Genomic DNA, 17,110 nt, shown 5'->3' on the forward strand with positions numbered 1-17,110 from the left:
AAAAAATATATATATATATGTTTAACAAACAGAAGTGTGAATGCTTTATGCAGGCGCTGAGGGGATGGTAGAAGTGACCCCCCCCCCCGGGGTAGGGAGTGCCACCCCCAGGCCTCTCCTGAGTTTGTCAGGCAGCACGCTTTTCTGGCAGAGACCCGCTGGTTTGAGACCGGTCTGCTAAGGGTGGGGTTTCCCAAAATGTGAAGACTTCTACGGGGTTTCCCATGCACTTCGGGGTCTCTCAGGGCCCACGGAGGTGGAGTGGGTGGTGGGTGGTGGGTGGTGGGTTGTGGGTGTTAAGAGTGTATGCTAGGCGTAGTTGCTGGTAGAGAGAAGTTTAAAGTTTGGAGTAGAGACTTGGCTTGGAAAGGGAAGGAAGTTGCTGGTGGGAAGTGCCAGGTAACATGGAAGTGTGCAGTCCCAAATGACAGCTACAAGCCCAGGCGCTGCCTTCCGAGGGGGCGGGTTCGCGCAGGGAGGAGGGTGTGTGTGTGTGTGTGTGTGTGTGTGTGTGAGAGAGAGAGAGAGAGAGAGAGAGAGAGAGAGACGCAGAAAGTGATAAAAAGGCAGCGAGAGGTAACCAGGTGGCAGATCTTAACTCGACAAATGTCATTACATCATTTATCCAGGCATTGGAAAATGTATACATTAAAAAAACAACACCAAAATAAACAACTCAGGTTTCCAGAGCAGATCCAAGCAGATCTGCAACGTTCAGTCCGCTCTGCGCACCCCTCCCCGCTGAGGGCACCGGAGCTCCCCCTCCCCCTGGGCCCTGCCAGCACCCCTCGGTTGACCGCTTGGTGGAAGCCCGCCCGCGGGGGCTGGGTCTCGCCAACGCTCCCAGGGTGATGGGAAAGGGAAGAGAAGCTTAATTAGTTTCAATTTGCAGTAATTAGCGCGCCGGACCTTTGGGGAGAGGGGCAGGCGCGGGGCGGGGGCTGGCGTTCACGGGAGCTCGGGTCTGCCACCCCGCCACTCCGCCGGCCGCTCAGTCGCCTCGCCTCGCTTACCTCTCCCGGCTGGGACCCAGGAGGGCTCCGCGCCCGGGAACGCTAGGGGCCCAACCCTGGGCACAGTGCAGGGTGGGGCAAAGGTCAGCAGCCGGCCGAGCACTGCCGGCGCCTGGGGTGGTTGGACAAGCTCGATCCACAGCTCTCAGATCGCGCATCCTCTGCGTGGCCGCCTGGCCCACACATCCCGAATCCCCGTCTGGTGAAAACTTTGAAAGGCTGGCCAGGGAGAGACTACTACTTGAGCTTCAGCCATCGAGTGGGTCACTGTCATCCAGCCCTGGCCATTGGATACCGTGGGTGGTGTCAGAATGCAGAGGCCTGCGGCGTGACGGGTGTCCTCCAATTACCATTCCCACCACGCACTCCGCACTCCGCTCCGGAGTTTAGTAGGTCCTCTGGAAGTTTCTAGGGCATTCCTTGAGGCCTGAGAGTCTCCAACCTTCAGACTCCAGAGGGTCGCCAGGAGGAAAAGCTGCTCAGGGGCAGCAGGTAGGGCTGGGCTGGGGAGTCCGGGATGGAAAGCAGTGCTAGGAAAGCGCGAGCAGGCGAAAGGAGGGCTGCTTTTTCTTTTTCCTTCTTTTCTGTGGTCAATATCAATTTTCCATCGATGTTGGCTTTTTGTCTAGTAGGGCTCCTTTTCCCCCTCCAGGCTGACAGTTGGATGGTATAGGAGAAACAGTACCATTCTTCCTGTTAATGAACTCTTTTTTAAGTCATTTTTTCTCATTTGACCCTTCCATAGAGTCGAAGCAAATTGCGTGAAATTACCTCCAAGGATTACATTTATTACTAGCCAATGAGAACCCCTCGCCTTGTTTTACAAACTCCTAATCCTATGTCATTCTGATGCTGCAAACAAGCCCAGTCCTGGGCCTCCTATTCTTTCAACTTTCCCCAGCTGGAAGGACCTCATTCTGCACTTAATATTCCCCATAAATATCACACGCTAAAGACCCCCTGACTTCCAGCAAGTCCACATTAAACATGTGACATGTCACGCATGACAAACTCTGAGTATCTTTTCAAAGCAGCATTAAAAAGCAAAGAAACCAATTTTCTTCTCCTTCCCAACCTCCCCAAGTGCTGAATGATGGGGATTGGAAAGAGCCACTGGAGCGTACTTAGGGGGATTTTATGAGATTTTCCAGAATGATTTAATCTTATTGTGAGCATTATTAATGAATGGCAACCCAATTTGGCCCCAATATCTGGGAACACCATCACAATGCTGGGAGCAGCTGACCCTCCCCCGCCACCTTAAGCAAACCTCTTCCACCATGGAGGACTAGGATGAGCACAGCCCCAGGGAGCTGGAGAAAGCCCAGACAGGACAAGACCGTGTCCATCACACCCAGGCCCAACACCTGCTTTCCTGGGGCCACCGCCACATGGTCTTGGGGTGATGGCTCTGCGGGAGGATTGATGGAAAGGAGTATTTTGGCACATCTTGCAGACAGATGTGGTGGGGGCAAGAAGAAAGCAGTTGCCGAATGTCTTCGAGTGTTTTGCCATCACCTAGGGCCGGGCTGTGGTCAGTGGTGGACATCTTAGGTGTGCGGTGCGGATGGTAGCAAGTGGATGAAGTAGGGTGTGACTGTGGGAGGAAATGCCTGGTAGCACCAGGCACCTACACAATTGTAGACGTAAGTCACCCCACCACCCATCACTTCCCTTGTTCTCCCCATCCCTAACTGGGGCAAACACTTCTTTCCGATGTTTTCTCTCATATCAAGAGTCAATGCACCTGTTGGTTCCTTTTTAGCATCATTTTTGAATGCGAAGATGTTACTAGAATGAAAAAGGGGGCTGATGTTTATTAAAGGAAAGGAATTATGCATGGCTGTATTATACATGGATTAGCCCACCTTGCCTTTAGAGGAAATACTGAACACGAGCATGTGTGTATGTGTATACACAAAAGTGAGTGGGTCGTGAAGGGGGTCTTAAATGGAGCCTAAAATGGTGTTTTGGAACACAGAGTTCCTTGAAGCAACTGCATATTGAACTGACAGTGGCAGGCTGGCCGGGGGTGAGGAAAAGAAAACATACTACCTGACAGGGGGAAAAAGCATTTTTCAAAGGAAAAAGTCGTGTTGTCCCTGGACGTTATTAAAGGTCCAGTTTGAAGTATACATTTTTTCTTTAAAGAAAAGGGAGCGATTACCAGTTATACATTAAGAAATGTCATTCAGTCATTTTTATTCATTCTCCGGAAATCTTCGTAAAAGCCTGAATCATACTTCTACAAGCAGCAATTTTGTTAATCCAGGGGGTTATTACTCTGGGCCCTTATTAGGTTCTACACCACTGCCAAGCAATCCTATAACCCTCTCAAAAGAAGTTTACCTCCCTGTTATAAAACCAGTAGTGGTATTTATACTGTGCAATAATTAGTGTATTACTTGAATCCACTAACACGTTCATTTTATCTCTGCACAAAACCTCTAGTCTGCTTATAGAAAGCTTGTGCCTCCTTTGGAGCTGTTAAAGTAGTGAAAGAGTGAATTGAAGGCTGGTTGCACTTTCTCCTTTTGCCTCGCCTTAATTCCCATCTCTTTTTGCTCTCATCCAATTAGCACAGTGTATTAAGCGGTTTATCATCTCATAGTCAGCTATTGAGAGAAACAAGGCGAGCACTTTGCAATAGAACCTGCGCGCCTTTGACACCGGCAGGTACTTACATATTCCACTGCGCTATGAATAATAGAGGAAGAATGGAGCGCTAATTCCCTCATCAAAGAATGCCTTGTCTGCTGCTTTGCTCAACAACACCATTCTGATCAAAAGAAAAGCAATAAAGCTTAGCATAACAAAACGAAACCTACTTATTAGCTTAGTGGTTAAATTAATGCAGAGCCGCTGCTATTCAAAACCAAGGTTTGAAAACAGCCTCCAACAACCTGATAATGCTGCCTTCGGGATGAAGGAATTTTAATCTGAAATTTGAGGCTGGCTCAGATGAGTTAATCTATTAAACTGCTATAAGGAAGCTCCACCACAAACTGTTCAATTAAGAAATATTTAGGTGAGCGAAGCGAGGGGAGAGTGAGCAGGAGAGGGGGGCTAGGCGGCTTTGAGTTGGGCTTGGGAGCACTGAACAGCCTTTGAGTGAGGGCTCCAGGATCTTGACAGCGGAATCTGGGACTAGAGGTTATTATTATTATTTTTTCACAAAATCCTGACACAGAAGAGAAATTTGTTTGTGGGATTTCCTCATTTTTACACCCTCCGCCAAGCGCATTTGATTTACGCCCAGATGTATGGAGGTGCGGACTTGCACATGGTGGGGGTCAGAGGTGGTAAGGGCTGAAGAGGGAGGTGCAGCGAGCTCATTCATTTTCAACATCTGTTCCCAAACTCCCATCTGAACTTTGATCGGCCCCCACATCCTTGGCAGGTCAGGAGATTAGCTCCATCTGTGTCCTGGACAAATTAAAAATCTTACCCAGAATACTCTTTGGAGGGATTTCCCACTTCCCCCTCTACTCCCCACTCCCATGTCAAGAGTTTAGTTAGTGTATATTGTGCCCAGGGTAACCTCATGTGGAAAGCTCGGCTGGTAGGGTATACTGTTGTTCTTGACTAGCAGAAGTGCCGTTTTCAGAGGCATGGGGCATGGAACGTGGAACAGAGCAGCTCCTTTTACCCAACTGGCCTGGGTAAAGTTTAGCTCACACAGTGTTGACAATTTCATCTTGAAAGTAAGTTGCCAGGGGCCGTACTAGTGGCTCAATAGGCTAATCCTCCACCTGTAAGCAGCAATATCCCACATGGGAACTGGTTCTAATTCCAGCTACTCCACTTCCCACCCAGCTCCCTGCTTATGATCTGGGAAAGCAGTGGAGGATGGCTCAAGTCCTTGGGCCCCTGCACCCATGTGGGAGACCCAGGAAAAAGCTGGCTTCAGATAGGCTCAGCTCTGGCCATTGCAGCCCTTTGGGGAGTGAACCAGTGGATGAAAAATCTGTTTCTTCTTCACTCTGTAAATCTGCCTTTCAAATAAGAAGAAATAATATATATAAGTCGCCAAGGGTTGGTGCGGTGGCATAGTGGGTTACACTGACACAAGTTCTGGCTGCTTTGCTTTCGATCCAGCCCTCTGCTAATGTGCCTGGGAAGGCAGAGGAAGACGGCCCAGTGTTTGGGCACCCACACCCACACAGGGGATGTGGAAGAAGCCCTGGGCTGGCCCAGCTCTGGCCTTTATAGCCATTTGGGGAATGACTCAGCAGGTGGAAGAGCCCTTGCTGTCTTTAACTCTGCTTTTCAAATGAATACATTAAAAAGAAAGTTGCTGAGTTTAGAAATCCAGATATTTGGATGCCTGGCTTCTCTTTAACACCATATCCTGTGGCCATACTGGGCCCCATGGCTCCCAGCACACACGAGGAGCCACTGTCCCTTTCCAGTGTGAGGTCAGTGTGCTTTGTCCCTTCAGTCTCAGCACTGAAGAGCTGTGTCACAGAGCCAGTGGAGACGCTGGGGGAGGGCTTTCTCCCCTTGAAGGACACAGCCACTGCACCAGCGTGCCAGCACAGTGTACATCCAGCAATCGGAAACTTTGTCAGATCTAAGTGAGTGAGTGACATTGCAACTTCACAACAGCGACACTGGGATTCTCCAAGTTGCAGCTCCAGTCTACCCTAAGTTTTTGGAATACTTAGGTGCCTACAGTTACAACCAGCAGTTACAGATCAGAGAACGCAAACAGCCACTGCTCCTTAGCTTTTTCGGATGACTGACCTTAGAAACGCTGGCTACAGAAATGGTCCCTGCTCTCACAGCAATGACAGCCTAGAGGCAGAGAGAAGAAACTACCTGGCTTGAGAAGTTGAGACTCCTGGAGTTTCCTGATGATCAAGTTCAGGAGCATTCTCTTTCTTCAACCCCAGTGCCCCCAAATCAAAGGTGGCGTGCTTTGTTTTGAAGCAGGAATGTTGGGACTTGGACTCTGGAGAGGCACACGGAAGAGAACCATCTGTACACCGCTATGTGATCAGAACACTTATCAAAAGGATACTGGGGAGCCAAAAAGCCAGGTGAGCATGTAAGTTTCCTAAAGTCATTTGGGTGCTCCAAGTCTTTAGTGGCTGTAGAGCCTGAAGTTCCTTAACTACCCCTCATGGCCCTAGGCAAAGCATTTCTATGGTGAACTTGAGTGTGAGGGAGAGGAGGAGAAGGGTGGTGAGAAGAGACAGACAAAGCAAGGTGCAGGGCTGCCTCACCTGGACTGCCCGCCAAGGCTTCCTCTGCCGGGGCTCCTTCCTGGTGTGGCGAGCCAGGAATCACAGGCCATGCTTTTCAGAAGGACACCACTGGGTCTTGGCCTCGCCTCCTGTGCTTGCTTTGCACAGGTGGGCAAAATGGGGCGCAGCATGCAAGCCTGGGCCAAGTCCCGAGGGCACTGGGCTGCGACGGAGTGGGCTGCGCCTTGCGAAAGGGGTGGCCTGTAGGTCTACTGTACTCCTTGCTGCCCTCCAGTCAACTCCTTGCACCTGATAAGGAGTCACTGCCAGCCGTTTCCCTTGAGAACACTTTATTCTTAAGTAAAAAGCAGAACATATTCTTTTCTCTTATAAAAACACAGGTAGACTTTTTTAAAAAAAACCATAGCATAGTTGTACAAGGAGAAATGTATTTTGTTAGTTATCATTTTACCAAGAATGTGTCAAAGGAAAGGCTGCCATATTGAGATTCACGTTGCTGCTGACAAAGATGATGCCACTGGACAAGAGGGAGACGGAGCAGGCCCCAGGGCCGAGAACCCCATCCTGCCACGTTCTCAGACGGCAACACAGTGCTCCTGTGCATAACCTCCAGCCGTCTTAAGGAAACGTTAGGACATGAAATTATTTTCAATGTGCTTTCCTGTAGAACAGACCTTTACCTGAACTTTTCATTTAAGAGAAAAAAGGAATGTGTGAGTATAAAACACCTGCTCAGTTTGTGTGGGGGACGCTGGGGCAATTCAATAAGCAAGCCTGCTCTGTTTAATCTAGTTAGTGCAAGGCTTCTCCACATCCTCCTTGGCTACCTATATAAAAGGACCGCCAGTGCAGCTCAGAGGAGCCGCTGGGGAGGCATTCGGATTTAGACGGGGCTTTTAATTGGTGTGTGAAAAGGCAAAATGTTAGCTCTCTAGCCACCCTCCAGGACTGGCTGCTTCTGCTGGGTGGCTCTGCTAAAGGCACTAGGGCAAACCTTGGGGTCACTTACATCACAGTCGCTGGCCAGCAAAGTAGCACCCCGGAAACGCAGACCCCAACCCCCAACCTTCCCACCCCCTGCCCAAATACCAGGACTGCAGCTGCATGCTCGCTCTGGGTTGTGTTTCCATTTACAGGCTAAATGTTCTTATGATCTCCCCTCCCAGTCCCTACGCAGCAGAACGTGCAATGCAGTGCCACAGGGGAAAGGTGATGCCGGCGGAGCCGGTGCACAGGTGTGGCGGACACCGGATGTCTCAGCCATGGGGCCCGGGCCAGGCGGGCTCCCTCAGCATTTCACGGCGCAGTCCGCGAACAGCTTCCTGAGGTTCACTTCCGAGTAGCCGCTTCGTGACAAGAATTGCTCTGCTGTGTTCTTGAGCTTTTTGTAGTCCTGACGAACTTTGTGGGTAAGATACTGCTTCTGCAATTTGTCTAAAAAGAAGTAAAAACAAGACGTCTCAGTGACAAGTTCTTTGTAACTTTTTTTATTTGAAAATCAAATAATTAATTGCAGAATTACAAAAGAAAAAAAAGATAGAGAAGGTCTTTCATCTGCTAGTTCACTCCCCAAATGACTGCAATGGCCAGGGCTGAGCTGATTTGAAGCCAGGAGCCAGAAGCTTCTTCTGGGTCTCCCACGCAGGTGCAGGGTCCCAAGGCTTTGTTTGAGTCATCTTCCACTGCTTTCCCAGGCCACAAGCAGGGAGCTGGAAGGAAGGGGAAGCAGCTGGGAGACAAACTGGTGCCCCTGTGGGATGCGGGCACTGCAGGCTTATCTCACAACACCATGATGCCAGCCCCTAGGGGCAGCTTCTTTTATGTGCACTTAGGATTCCTCAAGCACTAAGGAAAGCAACACTGACACCACTGCTGGGGAGACTCCTGCAGGTCTTATCTCTGTTCTATCCCTGGGGCCAGTCCAACACAGGGCCCCAAGATGCCCTTGTGAAAGCTTTGCTCCCTCTGCCCACCTACCATGTCTCAGCCGCCAGCTAACTAGTGCACTGGGGGCACAGGGCCATCCTCTACTGGTGTGAGCCGCAGGTGCATGGCCATGTGCAGTGCCAAGGAGAGCTCCACTCGCAGACTGCACTTTCACAGCACAGTGGAGCGCACGCAAAGCCGGCCTGAGGCAGGAGAGAAGCTACTGCGCCTAGTGCCTCCCAGCCGGCACTCAGCTGGGCCTAGCCTCTTTGCCCCAGTCCCTCCAGTGTGAGTCCCTCTGCCAAAGCAAACTCCCTGAGCTGAAACAGGTGAGGGCTAAGCTGTTGGCAGAGTACCTCTCTGTTGCCACAATCTCTTCTCCTTTTTCGTCCTCACCGTGTGAACTCAGGGTCCACACGATGCACCTGCCACGGCTGCCCGCTCTGTCCACACAGCAGTCTTTGCCAGCCTTCCCTCCCCTCCTAAGCCTGCTACTTCTGCTCTTCACACTTTCAGAGCAGGAGAGCATCGGGGCCCAGGTCTGATGCTGGGGTGCCGAGCCTTCCCAGGATGGCTAAAATGACAGCTGCTTGGAACCCGGAGCGGGACTTGGAGAGGCTGACGAGGTTTTTTATTTTTTTTTCAAAGCCCCATTTTATGGCTGAGGAAGCTGGGAGGTTAAATGGCTTGCCCAGAGTCACACTACAGGTAATCAGGGACGTAGCCAGGCAACCCAGGCAGCTGGAGCCCCCTGCCCACTCTCCCCTCCCCTCCCAGACAGAAGCAGGCAGGCCCCAGAGATCAGCTGGGCTGAGGTGAGGGCCCCAGATGCCGGGCTGCACACAGGAAAGGCTCAGGGAGGGGAGCGGGAAGCGAGAGTAATCAGTGACAGCGAAGCAACCGCCGAGCACACTGGAGCCTGCCAAGCGTCGGCAAAGGACAACTCCCTCTCCAGGTTCCGTTCCTTAGATACCCACTCATGTTTGCTCTCCACAACCTTTCCTAAATTACATGCACTGCTTTTCAAACACACACACACACACACACACACACACCCCAACCCACCCACAACTCATAAGTCAAAGTATGGGAGAGGATTTCAATGTCCAAAGGGGAGAAGGAGGGGAGGGCACATAGTTCCCTGGCCAGAAAGCCAATTTGAAAGTTCTAATTATCCGAGTCTGGGAATAAGCAACAAAGATCCCAAGCCGCCTCGGCCGCCTCCTGGCAGGCCCAACCGCGGGCCTGCAAGCCCGTGCATGTGAATGACACAAATGTATCTGAGGACTGCGGAGAACACATTTAAAGAGCCGCAGTAATGCGGAGCAGGGGAGGAAGAGAGAGGACACAGCCCCTGAGGTGTTTACCTCCTCCGCTGATGGGATATTGACTTTTCCCACCAGGTCGGTTAGAAAGGGGACTATTTATGCTGCCACACAGCACAGTTAGAATGACAACCAGTGTCACTTGGTGCTCCTCTTCGAAAAAGACCACTGTGACCGCCGCCATATCCCACAGCTGGTCAATACAGCCACGGCATCATCCCACGCCAATGAGAGATGCAGATAAAAGCTCCCGCTTGCTTCTCCAATGAGAACTTAATCAATAGTGTATGGAAGGTCTTGTAGGCAGCAACTGGAGGAGTTGGCACTGCGGCAGGTGGGGGCTGGGGGACAGGAGTGGCCACTCTTCCTCCTGCTTCTCTCGTCCCCCTCAAGCACCTGGGCCACTGCTCATAGGCTCCCCACTAAACTGTTACCCTGTTCCTGTTGACTCTGTACCTGCCACTTTAAAACTCAAGGGAAAATACAGATGTTAAGTGCTGCAGGCCAGTTATGGTGGCCAGTAACAACCCTGACGCCCGCCCCTGCTCTGGCCCGGGGAGTGAATGTTCTAGGAGTGGAGGCCAGCCATCCCAGGACAACAGTTAGGAGGAAGCTTCCGGTGAGCCCCCAAGTAGAAGGATCTGCCACCATCCTACAGCCTGTAGAAATCACAGGCTGTGGCCACTAACACCAAATGGGCCAATTTCACGGTGCTAGGGAAGGCGGTGCCCTCCTTCTGCGCCAAAGCACCAACCAAGCCGACTCTGGTGCCCTGAGTACCACCTGTGCTCTACCCCGCCCAGCAGTCCTTCTCCTGGGAAGCACATGTGAGAAACGTGCATTTGCACCTTACTACTCCGCTCCCTTCTACATGCCGATGGCTCACGGTGACGCACCAGTTGTAAGAACTCTTCCGTCCCTAACCCCCAAGAAAACAATGGGAAAAGTTGGCCTAGATATGACTTGTTCGCAAACTACTTTACCAGACAACAAAATGAACTGCTCATTTAAAAGGCGATTTCGATTGGTTAGAATCTTAAGCTCCAAAATCATGCCAGTTGCAATGTTTTCCGTACAGCGCAAATTAGACCATCACCTGTAGGCTGACCTTGCTGGAAATATCTTACTTAGAAATCAAGTGATGAAATAAGATGCTAGCGCGCTTTCAAAAAAAAAGAAAAAGAAAAAAAAAAAAAAGAACTTTCTTCCATCTAAGGGAACTATCTCTACTTCATGTTCCACGTCAGCACACCAAAAATCTCTTTTCAGCTTTACTCTTCATAAAACCCTTTTTGGACTTAAAGAAAAATACTAGAAACCATGAGGCAAAGACATTTGAACATCGCCTCCTGGTTATTTGATTTTAATGAAGGCAGGCTTAGGCACACAGGCAGCAGCCGTCTCGGTTCTGAATGTCTGTTTCATTTATTTCCGTGCAAAGGTATCAAACAACAGTCAGTTATAATTGATTCTGTCAGGTGTTATACAGTCAGTCATAATTGTCTCTGTGTAGAGGTGTGTCAATTTACTATATCTGAATTAAATATTCTGTCAATTATGAACTAAGGTAATAATCTCCGTCAGGTTTCTAATTGCATGGCTTCCTACCATACACTTCTCAGCTCCCCCAACCTTTTGAATCCATAGCCTCCCTCCCGGCAATGCAGTGCAAGTCTGCCTTCTGTAAGGCGAGACCGGGAATGCAGGATGCGCTTGGGAGGCTGCGGGCATCTGGCACCTCTCTGCCTGCTCCACGTCACAGAGCCAGTGGAGCTGCGGAGACCGAGGGAGCCCCTGGCCTGGCTGCTGGCTGGCTGCGGAGTGTGGGCCTGTCACTGAACCCCAGCTTGTGCCCAGTGCTGGTATTGGGATGCAATCAGTGACATCCGCATTTGAGAGACAAAGATATTCAGGACCCCCAATCAGATGACAAGCATGTAAACATCTCTCAAATGAAAGAAGAAATAAACATCTTCCAGGCGATTCTTATTTGCTGGTGAAATTCGCCAGGCACGCTGCCAGACACACACAGTGTACTCAGGGAAGGGCCGATGCGAGAGGACCCCTTGTGCCCAGGAAATCACATGTTCTTAGATGCTAAAATATTTCTGAGGGTTGAAGAATCTCTCTGTTAGTCCACCATTCAGTTCCATTCCTACTTATAAATAATTATCGTCGGCTTTCTTTTCTTTCTTCTTTTTTGTTGATACCAAAATACAGCCTTCAAACAGAATAAAATATCCACGGTTTAGCTCAAGTGCTCTACTAGGCTGATGTGACAAGTATTTAGAAGAGCGATTATAATTCGCTCCACCATTGGCCTGGTTCATGTTCAATAAACGCAGGCTTGCTGCAGCCTGGTGGTGAGGAATGCTGACCCTTCACACTGGAAGCAAATGGGGGTGCTGTGGACAACGGCAGGAAGAGGCGGCCAGCGCAAGTTTGGGCCAGAGCAGAGGGCAGCGGGAGGCGGGAGGAGACAGCGTGCTGGGGATGTGAAGGCCAACCTGATGGTGAAAAAGAGAAGGCGTGGGCCTTGCCCCTTCCCATGTTTTGGTGGCGAAAGAGTTGCCTTGAAAGAGAGCAAAGATTTCCTTTCGACTGGATGAAGTGATTCTATCAGGGCTGGGTTCGGGGTGTTTGTATTTGTCATGTTGGAAGAAAATTGCCCATGCAGCCCCCTTGCTGAGGTTATAAGAAAGTACTGTCAACCATACTGGACAGAATTTTTTTTTGGGTGGTGGGGGTGCAGGGAGGAAAAAAACCACATTGTGCAGGATCATTAAGCACTGTTGTATAAATAAAGTTAGAAGATCAAACGAAAGAGGGGACTCGGGTTAAATGCTGGAAGACAAGCTTAAATAAAGTTCTAAGAAAAAAGCAAGGCACGCTGTAATTCCAAGAACCTATTACTTCAGACAATTTACTTCAAAAAATAAAATCAGAATGGTAAATGATTACCCAAAAGCAATCATGTCATCATCACTGAGAGATGGAATAAAATAATTTTTTGTGAAGTGGCTGAATGAGAGCAACTTAAAAGCCACGGAGCCTGTCAGAAGCACATTATTTCTTTTTACACCCCGTTTCCCAATTCATCTCAGTGCTGCTGACTAACCTCGGCTCCCAGCAGGTGGAGCATTTAAAATAAATAGCATTTCCTACAAAACGCGCTCCAACTGCCCCGTGACAGCCGCTTCCAATTCCCGGCCAGCCACTGGATCAGCTTCAGCGGTATCTAACAAGGTGTAAATACAATAACAAGCATGTAATTAAGTGAGCATGATGAAGTTAATGGAGATAATTCATTCCATTTTGGGCTTATGAATATTCTATTAGATGTTATCAGGCAGCTGGAATAGCTGTTAATTTAATCATCATTCAGACCAGCAAAATGTTCTTTGTGCGAGCATAATTGCAGAGAATGAATAATTGATTTGACAATTGTACCAGTGGATTTCAAACAGTTCTGTGCGCTCTCCGAGCAGGAAGGGAGGAGAACTGGAATACTCAAAGCGCTGAAGAGGTGGCGGAGAAGCCAGCCTGTAAATTGAACATTATCAGGACACAGATAAAGGACAATTTTTATTTTATCAATGCAACACAATTACATTACAGTGCGCTAGTAATCATTCTGCCCACACTTTAAAAAGGGAAATAAATTACTCTTCATGGGAAAGGACAAAAAGAAATATCAAAACCATTTAGAATCCATTGATATTGGATATTTAATTTTTTGCATTATATTTTATTATAGGAAATATCAAACTGTGTTTGAAATTGCTGGCACATTTAACTCTGTTACCTGCAATCAGGTACACAGATTGTATTTTACATGTATCTCTTGTATTACAGCGTGTTCTATGAATTACAATGACTTCATTGCAATCTTTTAAAACTACCCTAATGTTTCAAAAAAAGCGCACCATCATTGTGGTATGCAAGAGTATCGTACATCTTCGGGATACATGTTCGGGATACATCGAACTGCCAGGACAACTGTACTCTCATTCTTCTATACTGCATTTGGACAGGAAAAAGTAGCAACAAATGTTGATCTTCAACAACAAGCGGTTTCTAACAGGAAACTAGGTTTTTTGTTGTTTGTTTTTAAAGGATCAATCCTGCCAAAGGCTTAGAGTTCTGGGGTTCCTACTTCAGCAGAAAATGTGCTCGCTGCCACCCTCACTGGCTGTTATTATGATTTGCAAAAACCTGACATGGCACGGTACAATAAGCTTGTAACATAACCAAAGCCAACTGGATGGATAACAATCACTAGGGAATATGGTGTAAGTACTAGCTTTCCACACACACAAGGTCAGGAGAAAAAGGAACCACCCTAAATAACATCTTACCATACAATCAATGTTCTGTGACAGACAAAAATGAAGACCAAATCAATAGTATTCAAAATGGGTCCGAGGTTAGGAGCTCAGAAAACATCAGTTTGAGGAATTTTTCAATATATTATCCAATGTTCATTACCCAGTCCCATTCTAGTAAGTTTCATGAGGAAAAAGAGGAAAAAAACCAGTTATTTCCCTTTTTTAAAAAAGATGATTTATTTTCATTGGAAAGGTTGATTTACGCAGAGAGGGAGAGAAAGAAAGATCCTCTATCTGGTGGTTTACTCCCCAGCTGGCGACATAGCTGATGCTGAGCCAAGCCAGAGCCAGGAGCCAGAAGCCAGAAGCCGCTTCCAGGTCTTCCGTGAGGGTGCGGGGCCCCAAGGACTTGGACTACCATCCACTGCCTTCCCAAGCAACAAGCAGGGAGCTGGACAGGAAGTAGAGCAGCTGGAACATGAACTGGAACCCATATGGGATCCTGACACTTGGAGTTGGAGAATTAGCCAATTCAGCTATCTGTGCTGGGGCCATTTGTTTACTGTCTTTCTTTAAAGTATACAGGGCACCTTCTATTTATTTACTTATTTTTGATCTATTTTGTTTTTATTGGGAAATCAGATATACAGAGAGGAGGATCTTCCATCTGCTGATTCACTCCCCAAGCAACTGCATCCGTTGGAGCTGCCCCGATCCAAGGTCAGGAGCCTGGAGCTTTTTCTGGGTCTCCCATGTGTGTGCAGGGTCCCATGGTTTCGGACCATCCTCTTCTGCAGGCCACAAGCAGGGAGCTGGATGGAAAGTGGGGCTGCTAGGATTAGAACCGGTGTCCATATGGGATCCTGGTGCATGCAAGGCAAGGACTTTAGCTGCTAGGCTATCACACCGGGCCTCATTTATTTACTTTTAACAGTGACTTAAAAAAAAAACCATTTATTTTTATTGGAATGGCAAATTTACAAAGGAGAGAAAGATCTTCCACCTATTGGTTCACTCCCCAAATGGCTGCAACAGCTGGAACTGAGCCAATCTGAAGCCCGGAGCCTCTTCTGGTTCCTTCACGTGGGTACAGGGTCCTAAGGCATTGGGCCATGCTGTACTGTTTCCCCAGGCCACAAGCAAGGGGTTGGATGCGAAGTGGAACAAGTGGAACATGAACCAGTGCCCTTATGGGATCCTGGCGCTTGCCATTTGAGGATTTAGCCACTGAGCCATTACACTGGGTCCCGGCATTTCTTTCTTTATTGGAGAGTCAGTCAGAGAAAGCGAGTGAAAGAGCACACTCCCTTATCACACGATTCACCCCTAAATGCCCAGAAAAGTTAGGGCTGCAGCCTAGAACGAGAACTCACTCCAGATCTCCCAAGCGGGTGGGAGTGACCCCAATTCTTTTTAAAATGTATTATTATTAATATATATTTTTTAAAGATTTATTTATTATTTTTATTACAAAGTCAGATATACAGAGAGGAGGAGAGACAGAGAGGAAGATCTTCCATCTGATGATTCACTCCCCAAGTGACCGCAACAGCCAGTACTGCGCCAGTCCGAAGCCGGGAACCAGGAACCTCCTCCGGGTCTCCCACGCGGGTGCAGGGTCCCAAAGCTTTGGGTCGTCCTCGACTGCTTCCCCAGGCCACCAGCAGTGGAGCTGGATGGGAAGTGGGGCTGCCGGGATTAGAACTGGTGCCCATATGGGATCCCGGGGCGTTAAAGGCGAGGACTTTAGCTGCTAGGCCAGCTGCCGGGCCCTATTATTACTATCTTTTGGAAAGTCAGATTTACAGAGAGAAGGAGACAGCGAGAAAGAGCGTCCATCTGCTGGTTGACTCCCCAAGTGGCCATAATGAGTGGACTTGAGCTGATCCGAAGCCAGGAGCAGGAGCTAGGCTACCCCATCAGGCCCTGACCCAAATTCTTGAGTCATCACTTGCTCTCTTCCCAGGATGTACATTAGGAGAAAGCTGGAACTGGAAACAATGCTTGACCTCAAACCTAGACAGTCTCATATGGGACACAGGTGTCCCTAGTCTTAATTGTTGTATCAAATGCCCATCCCTGGACTATTTATAGTTCTTAATATTAACCCTCTGCTTACTTTTCTTGACCTTAATGAACTCACAGGTTGAAGGATGGGGCAGTTCAGTTGCTGAAATTATGCTGAAGCTCAAAAACCGCAAAATGACAGTAATAGGTGGTAAAGCTATGGGTCCGGTGTAAATGGTCATTCTTCATAGATGGGAAAAAAGGCTCTTATAATGCTGCAAATATTCAAAAGGGATACCTCAAAGGACAGCTTTTATATTTTGTGGGCTAAAGTCTGTGCCACCAGTTGTACTCTTATATTCTTGGAGATATGGGTGAAAGAATATATCTTACCTTCGTGTATAGCTTATTATTAGTTTTTTGAAAGGCAGAGTGACTGAAAGACAGCAGGAGACAGATCCATCTGCTGATTCACTTGTCAAATGCCTGTAACAGCCAGGGCTGGGCCAAGTCCACACCAGAGCCGGGAATGTCCTCCAAATCTCCTACATGAGTAGGTCATCATTTGCTGCCTCCCTGGAGCATTAGCAGGAACACTGTCTTGGAGTGGAGGAGCTGGGGCTGAACGGGTCACTCCAGTAAGAGAGGCAGGTGTCCCAAGCAGCAGCTCCATTCGCTACATCACAACTGCAGTGGCTAGCCCGGTTTGTTCCTTCATCTGCTGGCTATCTTCCCTTGGAACTAGCCTCATTCTCACAGGCTGTGCTGGCAGGAGCCTGACCAGTGGAAGTGGTTGCAGCAGTAAGCGGCCAGCCACAGCTGGATGTGGAAATAATAGCTGCTCTATGAATGGGTCTTGGTGGGGGCCTTACTGTCCACTGTTACCTTCTGGATAGAAGACAGAGAAGACACAATGCCCTCCCAGTTCCAGACATTAAGGCAAATCTCTTATAATACCCTTTCTCTTCCACACACCAGAAAGGGATACCCTGAGTTATTTCAGTGACTCTTAGCCTTTACCGAGGTCCATAAATGTCCTATTTGCATCTATGCCATGCATATAGCGATGTCAACATGGTGAGTTCTTTAAGGCTAAAAAACCAACATTTTTGGTTAATCAAAACCAAATAGGTATTCTGGTAAAATTATAATGTAATAAATGACTACATGTTTACTGCAAGCTGATCAACAAATACGTGTGAATGGCCTGTTATGTGAGAGGTACTGGACAAACAACAGATTCTGAGAAAGCAAACAGTAAGACAGGCACTTGGGGCCAGCGAGGTGGTATCTTTCTGCCT

At 48.5% G+C, this 17,110-nt stretch overlaps 1 protein-coding gene across 4 annotated transcripts in view; it reads right to left on the reverse strand.

Annotated features, from left to right (window-relative positions):
* Positions 1–6,475: 6,475 nt before the first annotated feature.
* POLA1 (DNA polymerase alpha 1, catalytic subunit) overlaps positions 6,476–17,110 on the reverse strand; it is a 297,480-nt gene continuing 286,845 nt past the window's right edge. For 2 of the 4 annotated variants that reach the window (XM_058659192.1, XM_058659191.1), the window contains one exon: positions 6,476–7,657. In XM_058659192.1, the coding sequence (XP_058515175.1) occupies positions 7,512–7,657 (146 nt within the window). In that variant the 3' untranslated portion in view covers positions 6,476–7,511. The remainder of the gene's footprint in view (positions 7,658–17,110) is intronic. The other 2 variants (XM_058659190.1, XM_058659189.1) reach the window with 1 other exon arrangement.

Source organism: Ochotona princeps, chromosome X (assembly GCF_030435755.1).
Source record: "Ochotona princeps isolate mOchPri1 chromosome X, mOchPri1.hap1, whole genome shotgun sequence".
Taxonomy (NCBI): Eukaryota; Metazoa; Chordata; class Mammalia; order Lagomorpha; family Ochotonidae; genus Ochotona; species Ochotona princeps.